The 13745-nt window shown below is 31.6% G+C and overlaps 1 protein-coding gene and 1 long non-coding RNA gene across 6 annotated transcripts; one reads left to right on the forward strand and one right to left on the reverse strand.

The window, feature by feature from the left end:
* Nucleotides 1-2215: 2215 nt before the first annotated feature.
* LOC123227897 lies at nt 2216-6000 on the forward strand. 2 transcript variants are annotated; one of them, XR_006504570.1, is made up of 5 exons: nt 2216-2415; nt 4177-4289; nt 4475-4664; nt 4884-5102; nt 5568-6000. It is a non-coding gene; the product is annotated as an uncharacterized LOC123227897 (long non-coding RNA). The 2 variants fall into 2 exon arrangements; XR_006504569.1 differs by lacking the exon at nt 5568-6000 and having other exon boundaries at nt 2219-2415; nt 4884-5280.
* Nucleotides 4985-11192, reverse strand: LOC123227896 (protein EMSY-LIKE 1-like). 4 transcript variants are annotated; one of them, XM_044653029.1, is made up of 10 exons: nt 10802-11188; nt 8573-8772; nt 8364-8473; nt 8145-8265; nt 7715-7936; nt 6787-6855; nt 5942-6211; nt 5797-5865; nt 5636-5699; nt 4985-5426 (listed from the first exon to the last, which is right to left on the reverse strand). In XM_044653029.1, exons 1-10 carry the CDS (start codon nt 10827-10829, stop codon nt 5380-5382), a joined length of 1200 nt encoding a protein of 399 aa, XP_044508964.1. In that variant the 5' UTR covers nt 10830-11188; the 3' UTR covers nt 4985-5379. The 4 variants fall into 4 exon arrangements, with proteins under 4 accessions (XP_044508964.1, XP_044508963.1, XP_044508961.1 ...); XM_044653028.1 differs by having other exon boundaries at nt 7715-7939; nt 10802-11186; XM_044653026.1 differs by lacking the exon at nt 4985-5426 and having other exon boundaries at nt 5492-5699; nt 10802-11192.
* Between the last annotated feature and the right edge of the window lie 2553 nt (nt 11193-13745).

Here is a 13745-nt window from a genome sequence, read left to right on the forward strand (position 1 = left end):
AAACATAAAGACTTTTGGATCAGAGAATTTCTAGTTTAATATTACGTAAGTTTTAATTGTCTTTATAATTGTATAATATAATCTTGTGATAAAACAGACAATTTTTTTAGTATAAACTTTTTTTCGGAGGCATTACTAGTTATACAGATAAATTTTACATCATTTTTACTCATGGTTTCAATATGGTAACTATTATTTCTTATATCTCTAAAACTAAGTAGACTTCTTCTGGATCTATTTGAATATAATGTATCATTGATACTTAATTTGATTCAATTTTTTAACAAAATTATAGCTCTTTCGAATCTTTTAATAAGATTTATTGATTTTGATATAATATTTACTTTAGCTTCAGTTGGTGCTAAAGTTAAGAAAATTTTTTTCCTTAAGAATTGTGTGCGTTGTTATACTATCCACCAAACACATATCTCCATTATTAATTTTGAAGTCAACATTTCAATTTTGGAGTTCATATCATTTCATTTAAAAATTACGTTAATCATAACATATACAAAATATTAAAAGGAAGGAGAATATGATAATAAAACATAAAATAATATTCATAACTATTAAATAATTATATATGATAGATTTTAATTATAAAAATCTTAGGTATTCATGTCACTATTCAAGTGACCCATATTTTTATTCTTAGAAGAAATTTTGAAACATCAAGATTCATTAGATCGATAAGAACTAAATAATTAATAAATTTAATTTTTATGGATGCTTAATATAGATCTACCCAATGTTTGTGTGTACTACAGGTATATAACCAATAACATTTACAATTATACCTATTGTTTTGTAGTTTACTCTGTATTATTATTTATTTTGTTACACTCTTAGTTCACTTTTAGTGGTATGAGTGAGATTTTCTATTATAACTATCTTTGGATCGAAATTATTTCATCTATGACTTTACTCACACCTATGATAACTACTTCTAGTAGTTGTGTTTATTTTAGGGAATGATGCATTACTTGTGAGGTGAGTTTGATGGTTCTTCATTAACAAGAAAAATTAACTCAGAATTTCTTTGCACGATATTACTATTACAAGAGTATATTTTATTAAAAAAATAGAAAGTGGAGAATATTTTCTCTTCCACATTATCTTAATCAGGGAAAGATTCTGAATATTACAGAGCTATTGAGATAATTATTAAATCTATTGTTCAAATTTGTCTTTCAAATTTCTCCACAAATTTAGTAGATTTATTATTATATCCACATATTCAGCTTGCAAGCATTTAGGGATGTGACATTGAAAATAGTAGTCTTATATTTGTCCTTCTAAAACATTTTAATTAATCAATTTTTTAAGGCTCATATATTCAAAGTGAAGAGTTGTGTAGAAAATCCATTTAATTATATCCATCCAATTTAAGGAGATTCAAAGTTCACATATTGTCATGTTCACAAAATTTTTAGTTTTGAAAAAATATATTGAGATTTATCTTTGAAACTTCAGATTCAAATATTATTTCATATTTACAAAACAATCGGCTTTGTAGAGGAAATATTAAAATTAATTTTTGAAACTTCAGGTTCATGTATTATCTTATATTACAAAACTTCTAGTTTTGTAATTAATATTTAGAATATTATAGTATTTAAAACTTTAGTTATGAATATATTTTGGACTTCAAGTCCATATTTTTCATAATTTATGTAAATTTCAAATTGCAAATATGATATAGTTAATATAAATGAACACTTTGATGAAACTTGGGACTTCGGGCCCATATATATATTCTCACAATTTTACAAACTTCAGATTATAAACTGAATACAATTATTATAATAAAAATAAATTTTCAAATAATATTTAGAATTTCTGGCCTAGACTCATGTTTTTGTAAACTTTGGATTACAAATAATATTTATGACTTTATGTTTAAATTCATGATTTTATAAACTTTGAGCTACAAATTATATTCAAGATTTGAGGTCTAAATTTATGATATTCAGGATTTTAGATCAAAGTTTATGATTTTACAAACTTCAAATTACAAATATAATATAATTATAAATGAAAAATTAAATAAATAATAATAATAATAATTAAAACATCAATAATTTGCATCTTGTAAATAAGACAATATCCTAAATTGGATATCCGTATTTCCAATGTACAAATAAAAAAATAACAAAACAATGCATTAAATACATCCATATTTAAAGTCATAAAAGGATACGCGACATGCCCAATTTTCTTTCATTTGATCATGTGTGTTGACATCCTTTCATAACATATATAAATTAATCTATCCCTTTTCTTATTCCCCGACTTGGCAGTCCCGGCTGCCAATCCATGTCTCTCTCTCAGCCAATCATACAACACAACTTTAACGTTTCAATTTTGTTGCGGCAGTTTCATTCATACTCAGGAATATAATGGGTTCTTCACCTGGTAATTATTGATTAATTTGATTTTGTATTTTTTGTTTTTAGGGTTTTATTTTGATGGATGATCATGGATAATTTGTATGCTCAATTGTGCCTTTAAATTGTTTAGAAGCTTTACTTTTAAAGATTGGTTGGATGTTTCTGAGGTAGGTTTTGTTTTGTTTTGTGTTGGGATTGGGTGATGATCGTGAATGTGGTTTTGAGTTTGGTAAATAGAAGCTTATTGTGTTTTTAGGGCTTTATTTTGAATATTTGAAATGATCCGTTTCGTGTGGCATGGGAGGTATTCAATTTACTTTTATTAAATTGATTAATAAAACAATCTAGTGCTCTCTTAAGTAACAAAATTTTCAAAATGACATAATTGTCTTTGCTTGATTGAGTTTTTGATTCCTGTAAAGCTTTATAAAGATTAAATTTAGTGTTTATGAAGTGGTTTTTGTTTGCTTTTGGTATTTGTTGATTATCATGAATTGAAACTACTAGGTTGTATAAGTTTTGGATCGGTGGCTTGATCTTTTTAGTGGTGAATTGTTTACTTGATATGATTTGTTTTATGCTGAATTCAAGTTATTAGATTCTCGGAATTACATTGAATCACTTTTTTTTTTTAATGCATAAGAATTTATTAATTTTATTGAATAAGTTAATCTGTTAAACGAGACAAGGTGAATGGTTAAATTGTAGGCAGTTTTATCCAAAGCTAACCGGACCCGATTTGTGCCAATGAATGTATAAATTTTTACATGGATTCTAGAAGTAGGTCTAATTTCTTTTAGGAGTGGTGATTTGTTAGATCTGCGGAGTACTTTGGCATTCTTTTTCAGTTGTATTCTCGGAATCTATTTTCTTTTTAATGTCTGAAAACCCTGTCTAGTTAAAGACGTGACAGTGGTGTTGGATTCTCTGATCACACTTTCAATAACTTTTATTTAGATTTATTCATGGTAAACTTAGTGGGTTTGAGTTTATATTGAGGTTAGGGTGTATATAGTTCGGTTTGATATGGTTTAAGAACTTTTTCAAACTAAACTGGAAAAAAAAAAACAGTTTGGAAAAATTCTAAAGCAAACCTAACCAAACTGAAAAAATATGGTTTGATCCAGTTTGTATTATAGTTTGAACCTATTAAAAAGTCATTCACTTCTAAATATATCGTATTCAATAAGTAATAATTGAATTATAGTTTTTTAGAATATGAAATATACTTGTAAAATAAATATGAAATACATGAATAATAAACATGCAAAGAAAATGACAAAAATAAATGTGAAAAACAAGTGATACACTTAGTTGCTTATTGAAAATTTTTGTTAAATATAGTTTTATATATATTTATATATATTATAATAAAATACGGTTTACGGTTTGGTGTGAAAACTATAAACCGTTTTCTTAAAATTTATCAATTTAAATCAAACTATAATTTTCAAGCGGTTTAATCTAGTTTTATTGTATGAACCGAATTGCACATACCCCTAATCGGGGTATACTCATCTAAAAGGCTACTTGGATCTCCTGTTTTTTTAGATCCATGACCTTTGTGGTTTTGGTACCCTTTCAGTTTGCCATTCCAAGTATTTAGTAGGTTATCTAGTTTCTCATTATATTGTCCATGAACCTGCCACTACATTTCTGCTGTGCTTTTGTACATAGAATGATGACATGGTCTCTGTCTGATTAGGCGTAAACTGTAAGCTTATTTTATGATCTTCTTAAATTCATTTTTGTGTATGTTCTTAGAAGTTTGCTTTTAAAAATGCAGATCTCCAGGCCATATATATTTTGCTGCAGGAAGCATGCCTATGCAGAAGAAACAATGAAAGCTAATTTGATCCACTTTTCTGCAAATCTGTTGCTTGAGTCAGAGGCCTGAAGGTACGTAAACTATGCAAAACACATTCTACCGGTTATAGAAACCTGGAACGCATCAATACTTTTTCTTTTAGCATTCAAAATTGATTTTGTATAGCATTAGGGAAACTGCAGTATGGACCATTTCAAAATTACTCATAGTGTATCCAGGTTTGAATGCTTACTTTCCAAGTTTCTCTTGTTATCAGGAGACCTCACAGATACAGATTTTGAGACTCATGGGCACGATAAATGTACATTCAGTGGATAAATAGCCTAAACGATATGTTTACATAACCTCAGAAGCCTAAATGGTAGGTTGGAGTTTATCACAGAGTTTCATTGCAACACTGCAGCAACTGAAGCCTTAGTAGTTAGCTATTGCTAATGAGATTAAAGGTGAGAGGATCTCCTGGTAACAGTTATTTATATTAAAGAAATTTGATTTATGCTTTAAGTTATAGAGATGTAAACTATAATAGATATAAAGTTGTTCTCCATAAAATATGGTCGCAGATTTCAGTTAATTTATTAGCTCTGCCGTGTTTTGGATAGATTTGTGTTCTCCAGGAATGCATGTTTCAATTAATTGATTTATTCCTGGGTTTTGGGTTGCAGGAATTATGGATAGGTGAACAGCTCAGTGCAAGATATATAAAGTTCAGGGATTAACAGAATTTCTTTTTATTTAAAAGGGTCTTGGAAAGTGCAATCAAACATACAGAAGCAGAGAAAGTTAATTGAAAAAATCAATCTCTACACTGGTCGATGCTACTATAAATGATTTTACATTATAATCACGGTTCTCAAGCGACACCAACATCCCAAAGGATGAAGGTAAGGAATGAGATTTGCTCCAAATGATTGTGCATCATAAGTTAGGGCACTCCATTGTTACATAAGCCATTTTTCTTGTCCCTGCAAAGAGGCAAAAATCCAACAATTTTTTTTTTACAAGGCAAAATTGGTGATATCTTCCCATCTTTTTGTTTATCTGATGCAACTTGACCTTCCAGTCATTCAGTTATCAACCACAAAACCATAGAACTTTCTTTGATTGCCCTAGGTTGAAGTTGGTGTCCTGACTGTGCGTTCACTGCATCAGTTTCTCCAGTCATTCATGTTCCATTAGCTGTCCTTGTGAAAATGGTTGTTCCTCATCTGAATTTAAGCAAAACAGGAGAAAATAGAAATAAAATTACATATTATTAACAGCAGAGCAGATAATACACATGAAGGTGTTATGTTAAGATGTTTAACTATTTCCTCTATAGTCACTATGGATTATTTTCTCCATTTCAGTTAAACAGAAATACCCCAAAAACTACAGGCAGAAGATGCATAAATGCGGAACAAAATGAATTTATTACCACTTCCACCATCAGAAGCATCTGCTAGCCTTGAGATTGCTTCAATCAGGGCCTTCTCATGTTCCTGTATTGGTGTATGACAGTGGAGAAGTTTGAAATGCGCAACAAAATGCATATCAAGAGATTAGAAGGAATTATCGGTGATACAACAATGATCTTACTTTCAGCATTTTCTTTGCCTTATCAAGCTCCAGAGGATCTGGATGAGTTGCTTCGAAAATCTTCTCCACCTGTTGCTTATAATGACAAATGTAAGAAAATAACATGGTAAAGGATCAATGAGAATTGGCTGAAATCAGCACATACCTCCTGTACAAGTGTCTCTGTGTTAAGTAATTCAATATCATCAGAATCGGTCTTTTCAATCCTATTCTGTGATGACATAAATTCTTTTGAAATTTGAACCTGCCCTGGACCCAGACCTGAGACCTTTGTGGATCCTCTCCCCCTTCCAGCACCTGCAGTATGGCCAACAAGGCTAGGAGGTTTTTTAACTGCTCGGCCTTGCCCACCATGAACCCCTTGATATGATACAACAGGGTCCGTACCATCCCACCGGATATCTTCATGAGGAATCTGTAACAATTACAGTAATAATCTTTGTTACCAAGTATGATAAACTACAGACCAAAAACACGTAAAACTTAAGTACTTGGGTAACAAGCATGCTATCCTCCAAGAGACAAGGAACACTAACAAGTAACAACTAAATATGTAGAAATGAAACAGGACCATCAACTGTGAACACAAAGTGGGTGGCCTGAAGTTAGAAGCAAAAAGAAAGTGAAAAACACTGATTAGTATACCGTGGTAAAACAACTTTGATAATATTATAGCATTAAAAATAAAAGCAAAGTAATTCTCACAAACCCTGACAACCTACTTAGGGTGGTAAAACCCTACATGGCGCAACTTGCACCTCGAACAAGAATGAGAATAATCAAATTTACTTCTAACAGAAAAACAAATTAATATGTGCACCAGGTGCTCACTCGAAGCTATGAAGCATCAGTATAGAAACGATGGAAACAACCAAAGAGTAGCAAAGCCCCCAAAAGACTTAACTCAGATTTTAAATTTATAGTTATCAATACATTGAAATGGTTTCTGCACCAAGGTTTCTAAGCTATAAAATGGGCAATAATAATTACCTCTTTCAGATTAACCCATTCCCAAGTCTCATTTGTTGTATGAATATCATACACCAAAGCATGTCGGCCCTGCAAAAAAAAAAAAAATATTGTGACGATGACCAAACAGTCCACAGGGAATAAAACATCCAATAAGATGCAATCAATTGCAAAACAATCCCAACAAATTCGAATCAGGAAGGTATTTTGCAACTTAAGTCAAGGCACAAGCCTCAATTCATCAACATGATCAGAGTGATACCACATCACCCCGTACCACCAACCAATACATGTCACTTAAAAATTTTCAATTTGATAACTACCAATAACATTAATGGTACAATTTGATGAGAGAGAGAATTCATACTTGGTATAAATGCATTGGTTCGTGGCGTGGATGACATGGGAACCTCTGGTATTCTAGATTTTTTTTCATAACTATATGGTTATCAACATGCAATAACAATGTTTTGGGGGAGAAGGAGGGGATTTGCAATGGAGAACAATAATATTTTTTTGAATAAGAAACAGTAGAAGTCATGCATGTAAGGAATGATATATGAAATATGAAAAGGCCAAAAACTAAAACTCAGGATATAAAATCTGCAAAGAAAAGTAGAGAATTTAAAACCAAAGTAAGAAACTTCTCACAGGCCCCCGAAACAAAAACCAAGTGTGAAACTATACTGCTCTCTGATTATTGCAACTTCCTTATTATGTAGAATGGAGAGGGGACCTTTTCTAAAGTTTGAAGGACACACAACTTCAAAAGTGAAGCCTAATAGTTGCATTTGTTCCATAGTACCAAGACCTCTTCCCCAAAGTCATGATGGAGAACAAGTGATTTAATGATTTAAACACTTTAAAAACCATATAAAGATTTAAAAAAAAAATCTGGAGGCTAGGAAATAAGAACAATGCCATTAGATTTGGTGGCCCTTGAACATACCTCTACCGGATTATAATCAGTAATGACAGCCTCATAGAAGTTGTTGTCTTCAGGCCATCTTGTCCATACTTTCCTTCCGACCAAAGAATTTGCTCCTTCAACAGGCTCACTTGCAGAAATGGCACCAGAAGAACTGTGATTTATAAATGATCTATTTCCAGCAGCGCCAGTAGAAGGGTACTGTATTGGATTCATCATGGGTAAACTGTGCAACTGCTGACCCTGCTAATAAATTGAAAAAGAAAATGCAGGTCAATCTACAGTCTTCTTTCTCCTTCAATTGCAAGTAATAATTGTGCAAAATTATGCATTTTGCCTCTGTATCCCAGTTGCTCCTCAGTTTGCAGCCAGAGATGATTGACTGAATAAATAAAGCTACTGGCAGAGGTTAAGAATCAGGATATGGCATGGTGAGTGAATAATAAAATACCGATTGAGACATCTTCTGCCTCTTGCGGGATGCAGAGACACTAGGGCTGGGCAACAGATCATGCGAAGGCTGAGATGTGGCAAGCCTAGCAGGTTGGTGTTCACCTGCCTGTCTCCAATCCCTGATCATATTAATGATCAATTAGAAGTCAGAAATAACAAACTCGTGCATATTAATTACTGATGCCAACAGTGAAAATATCTCATGAAGCATTTGAACCTTATCCGTTTGATAATGTCATCGCCAGTGACCTTGGTCAGAAGCTCTCTGTGTTCATCATCTGACACTCTGAGCTCTTTCCTAAGTTCCGTTATTAAACCTTCCTTTTCCTATAGAAAGGGGGTAGAATGGAAAATTTTAAAATAAAATTAGCAGGAAAACTAATTTACAGCAGTATAAAATGGCATGCAAAAAAGGTAAGTAATTACCCAAGTAATGGCATCAGACTGAGCTTTAAAAGCCCGTAAAACAGCAAAATAAGCCTCTTGCTCAAGTTGATGAATTTGCTTTTCCATGTCAGTATGCATCCTAGAGAATGGAGCAGAACCTACAGCAGATCGTCCATTTACTGTAACGCGGCTACCTCTTGTAGCTCTATTCTGATGTGGAGGAAGATCATCATCAGTACCTGAAATTCAGATAAAGCATATATGATATAATCTGCAGAGCCTCACTTAATTACAGACAGAGATGGATAAAACCACTGCATTGAGCATTAAAAGTGCAGTAAATGGCCTTTGCCTCTTTGGTGCTCTAGTGCAAGGTTTATCATCAATCCTTCCATTGGATATAAATAAATGTAAAAATTTTATTGATGTTTAAAGCTTCATAAGATATATCAACTTTTCAATTATCTTGAATCAAATCATTCTGTAGTACAAAATATTTAATATGTAGCACAACACTGACAAAAACTAATGAAATCAATTATATAAATGAAGAATCAGTACAAACTTCACAAGGTCAATTACACTAGGGGGTGCAACAATCATAAAAAAGCTTATACTCCTTTAAGAATTCATTGTTACTTTGGCTGGAGCAAGTTCTAGAGCATGAATATGACAGATACTGGTAGTCAACATTGGTGTTGGTAATTTTGGGTCAGATGACAAGAAGATTCAAATAATCATATCCATAATGTCGTGTGTGAATAAAAATGTACATGAAAAATTTACAAGGATAAGCTTAAGCATATATACACTCTCTTCAGGCCTTAACAGACATTCTCTGAAAGTTTATAAAGTTGATTCTAAAATTCCATTTAATTACAAATTAGATAACTAAATTCATTTTCTACAAGTTAAAAACGCAAAATGTCAAGTAACTTTAACATTATCTACATGGATACTGATATATTCCATAAAATATAATACAAGGAAATATAATCTTCAAGGAATTCGGTTTAAAAATTAGATTAAAGCACAGAAAAAAAAAATAAGTTTAGCAAAATGAACTTTAAAAACTGCCTAGTAAAAATAAATTAACTTGGAAAGATATGCCACCAGCTATTAATAATTTCAGATCATAATTTTTGAATTTAAAGTTCCATAATCCCTCTCCGTTTCATCATCGTTTTACACTATATAAACATTCTAATTTCTGTTCATAAGTTTCACAGAGTTATCACCCTTAAATTCCTTTTGTTTTATCAGCTTTTTTACAACCAACATATATACCTACACCAAATTGTCGACTTCCTCTTCACTCCATATATCCTCTTTTTGTATTATCATCTCTGAAACCGCTTCTAATTTTCTGATATCACACTGCTACAGTGCCAGCATAATGGTGGCAAGCCATTTCCAATGAATTTTCAAAATGGTTGCACAAATTGGAAAGTCACTTTACTGTTGTTTTCCTTCTTTTCCATGGGCAATTCATTCAACTAACGAGAGAAACCAAGATAAAAGACAAGTTTTTTTCACTTCACTGACACAATTCTATCTAAAATCTCAATCTGGATGACAAAAGAAAAACCGTGAAACAAATCAAGAGAAGGATTTTTTTTGGCTTTCAAGTATACACATAATGAATCTATGTTTATTTTTTAAACACTTTTTTTTTGTAACGAGTAACCTCACTTGAGTTGGACCACCTCTTCAAGGACAAACCAACCTCATTGAGTAAATAAAACCCAGATCTAATGACCGGCTTTACAACCACTGCACCCGGTAAGTGAAAAGTCTAATCTTTGAAATATAGTTGGAGGGGATTTGAACTCAAACCCTCTTATGCATGGAAACCCCTCCATTGCCACTCAAGCTACCCTTTAGGGGCTTTAAACACTTTCTATGTTTCTACCAATCGCAACAATAAATCCAAATTTCTAAATTGCATTAGGAAATTTCGCAAGCCTTGATACAGCAAAGCACGAAAAAGGCTCCAGCAAAAGCAACCCGAGAAAAAAAACCTAAACCCTAACTTGAAATTACAACCCCATATGACTTCCTGTAAAAAAATACCAACTAAATAAGCAAAAACCTAAAACCTAATTTCCCAAATCACCCACAACAAACAATGATGGAAACAGCTTTTTCCAAAAGAAAAAAAACCCTAATCCACCTACCAGACTACCAAGAACAGCGCAAAACTAGAATCAAAATCACAAATTGAATACGAATGAATGTAAAAAGGAAATGAAAGAAAAAAAATCGCACCGCTACTGTCGCAAACTTCATATTCCATAAGAAGCGCTGAATACTCAGTTCTTCGTTGAAGAATAAAAACAAAACAAAAAGCCCAGAAAGTCAAAACGAGAGATGAAGCTGAAACACGGGTTTGAAGAAGATAAGAGAGAAGGTGAATGGTATTTTGATTATTTTCACGCGTCGAGATGGCAATGGTGAAACGCTGCCGTTTCAGGCACGTTGCAGAGGCTTAAAGAACTGATTTTTTTTTGTTTTCGCTTTTTCAAAGGTTCAGAGGGAATTGTTTCAATGAGAGAGAGAGAGAGAGAGAGAGAGAGAGGGTTTTGTATTCACAGATAGAGACGAAAATCGATTAAGGAGAGGGAAAGAGAGGTTTGTGTTATTCAATTTTATAAGCGTTTTTCCTCGTATCAAAAATTCTCTGTCTAGGTGGACTTCATAAACTTTTAATAGGCTCAATGAATATTTTTAAAATTTTAATGGATTTCTTTGCAACTTTTACAACTTATATGGATCTCTCTAACTTTAATTGAAGGGACATTAAATTAAAGTCCGTAAATCATAGGGACTTAAATGATATCTCAATTTCAAGGGTTTAAGTAAAAATGCCCCTTTCAAGGGCTTAAGCAAAAATGTCTTACTTTTTTTAAAACATCAAAAATACTCTTCATTACTTTTATATAAATCCTTACCTTTATATATTTCTCATATCATTCAAATTTTCAGTTTCACTTAATATCTGATATTGTAGATTCATTCGAAAAGAAGAAAATTTGTAATTCTGGATTTGACTCAAAAAAGGGTTCATGATAATAAGGTGTTTATACAAATTTTAACTGAAAACTTAATTTTTTTTATTAAATCAAGTTCATATATTTTATATACTTATATAAAATTGTATCATAAAATGAATATTAGAAAATTTTAGGGAGTATTTTGATATTTGATAATATATGAGGAGTTAAATAAAATGATAGAAAAATATAGAGGGCACATTGCTAGTAGACAATGTACGAGGGTATTAAAAAATATTGAAAAAATATAGGGGTGTTTTGATATCAAACAATGTTTGAGGGTGTTAAATGAAATATTAAAAAATTTAGGGGGCATTTTGATATAATGTGAATATGAAGTTCCTATATTTTACATAATTACATATAATTATGTCCTAAATGAATATTAAGAAAATATATAGGCATATTGACATTTGACAATATATAAGGGGTTTAAATGAAATGTTAAGAAAATACGTATGAGAGTGTTAAAAAATATGTCAAAATTTAAAGGGTATTTCGATACGAATTTTATAAGGTATTAATGTGGATTTTTTTGTGAAATTTGTTTTTCAATATTGCTCATTGTAGGATTGATTATTGAAATAACGGGTTATGTTATCATTCACTGTAAAGGAAAATAGATTCAAAGTAATCAGAATATAATGAAATACAAAGGAGGTCATAAAAGAGTGGTCAAAATTCAATATGAAACAACAATTGAGGGATTTATTTAGTTGTTTAGTAAAAAGTGTGGTATCGATCCAATCTAGAATAATATTTAGCTACACATGAAACCAAAAAGTATTGAGCTAGACTACCCTATAAAAATAAAAAATGATGAAGATATCGAGGGTCTTATTGACATGTCTAAATACTTCGATGAATGTATTCTTGTTTTTGTTATATAGACCCCCATTAAAGTAGAAGTAAAAGTAGAATGAAAAGAAAAAAGAAATGGCAACAATGATGGTGCATTAAAAGAGAATTTGATGGGGAAAACCATATAGATTTTCCTAATGAGGCATTGTATACTATTGAAGAATGGGTTCGTGGAGATAAAGAGAGAGTTCTAGATTAGGGTGACTTTGATGGGCTGATCAATTTAAGTGGCTACTTGAATTTCTTCCGCAGTTTTCAATATTAAAAACAACATCAAGTGGTGCAGGAATAATGCAAGAAGGGAATATTGTAAAAATTGGTGATATTTTTTATAATAAAAAACACTTGATAAATGTAGTGGCTCAATTTGCATTGGAGAAAGGATTACAATACAGAGTGGTCAAGTCTGACACAAGGAGATGGAAGATTAAGTGCGTTGAATGACAATGCAAATGGTATCTATCAAGAAGAAGATTAAAACCCATTGACTTATTCCAAATCTATTTTATGAATCCCCCACACACATATTTAAGAGATCAGATAAAGTCACTTCATAGCAAACTGGGGGCTCGAGCTTTAGGCAAATTAATGAAGTTAAAGTTTGTGTTGGTTGATTGTATTTATTGCCTTAAAGAGATTATTATCGACATCACCAATATATATCAAATTGATATATCATATTCATAGGCTTGACAGACAAGAAATAAGACATTATAGTCATTTAGGGGCTCATCAAAAAAGTCATTTATGTTCTTGCTAGATTATTGCTACAATTTAAAGTGTGCTATTTTTAGTATTGTGATGCATATACAAATAGACAAGGAGCATCGCCTTTAATACTTTTTCATGGCATTGGGCTATTACATCTATGGATTTCAATGATATATTCGATTGGTTATTTGTACTAACACTACTTTCTTAAAGGGTCGATATCTAGGACATTTATTTATCTTTGTGGCCATAGATGGTAACAACTAAATGTATCCAATAGTTTTTAGCATGGGAAAAAAGGAAGATCATCTAACGTGGTGTTGGTTTTTGATAAAGCTTAAAGATTGCATTGGTGAAGTAATAGAGTTGTTAATTATCTCAAATCGATATCATGTTATCTATTCTATAATGGCTAAGGTCTTTCTAAATATACACTATAGATGTTATTGTCATCACTTTTTTTGTAACATGCAGTCGAAGTACAAACATAACTAAAAAATTATATCTTTGTACTAGAAAGTATCAAAAGCCTATATAGAAGTAGATTATGAGGTCATGATGAAAGCGATTGATGAGATACACCTTAA

The sequence above is a fragment of the Mangifera indica genome, chromosome 10, assembly GCF_011075055.1.
Source record: "Mangifera indica cultivar Alphonso chromosome 10, CATAS_Mindica_2.1, whole genome shotgun sequence".
Lineage (NCBI taxonomy): Eukaryota > Viridiplantae > Streptophyta > Magnoliopsida > Sapindales > Anacardiaceae > Mangifera > Mangifera indica.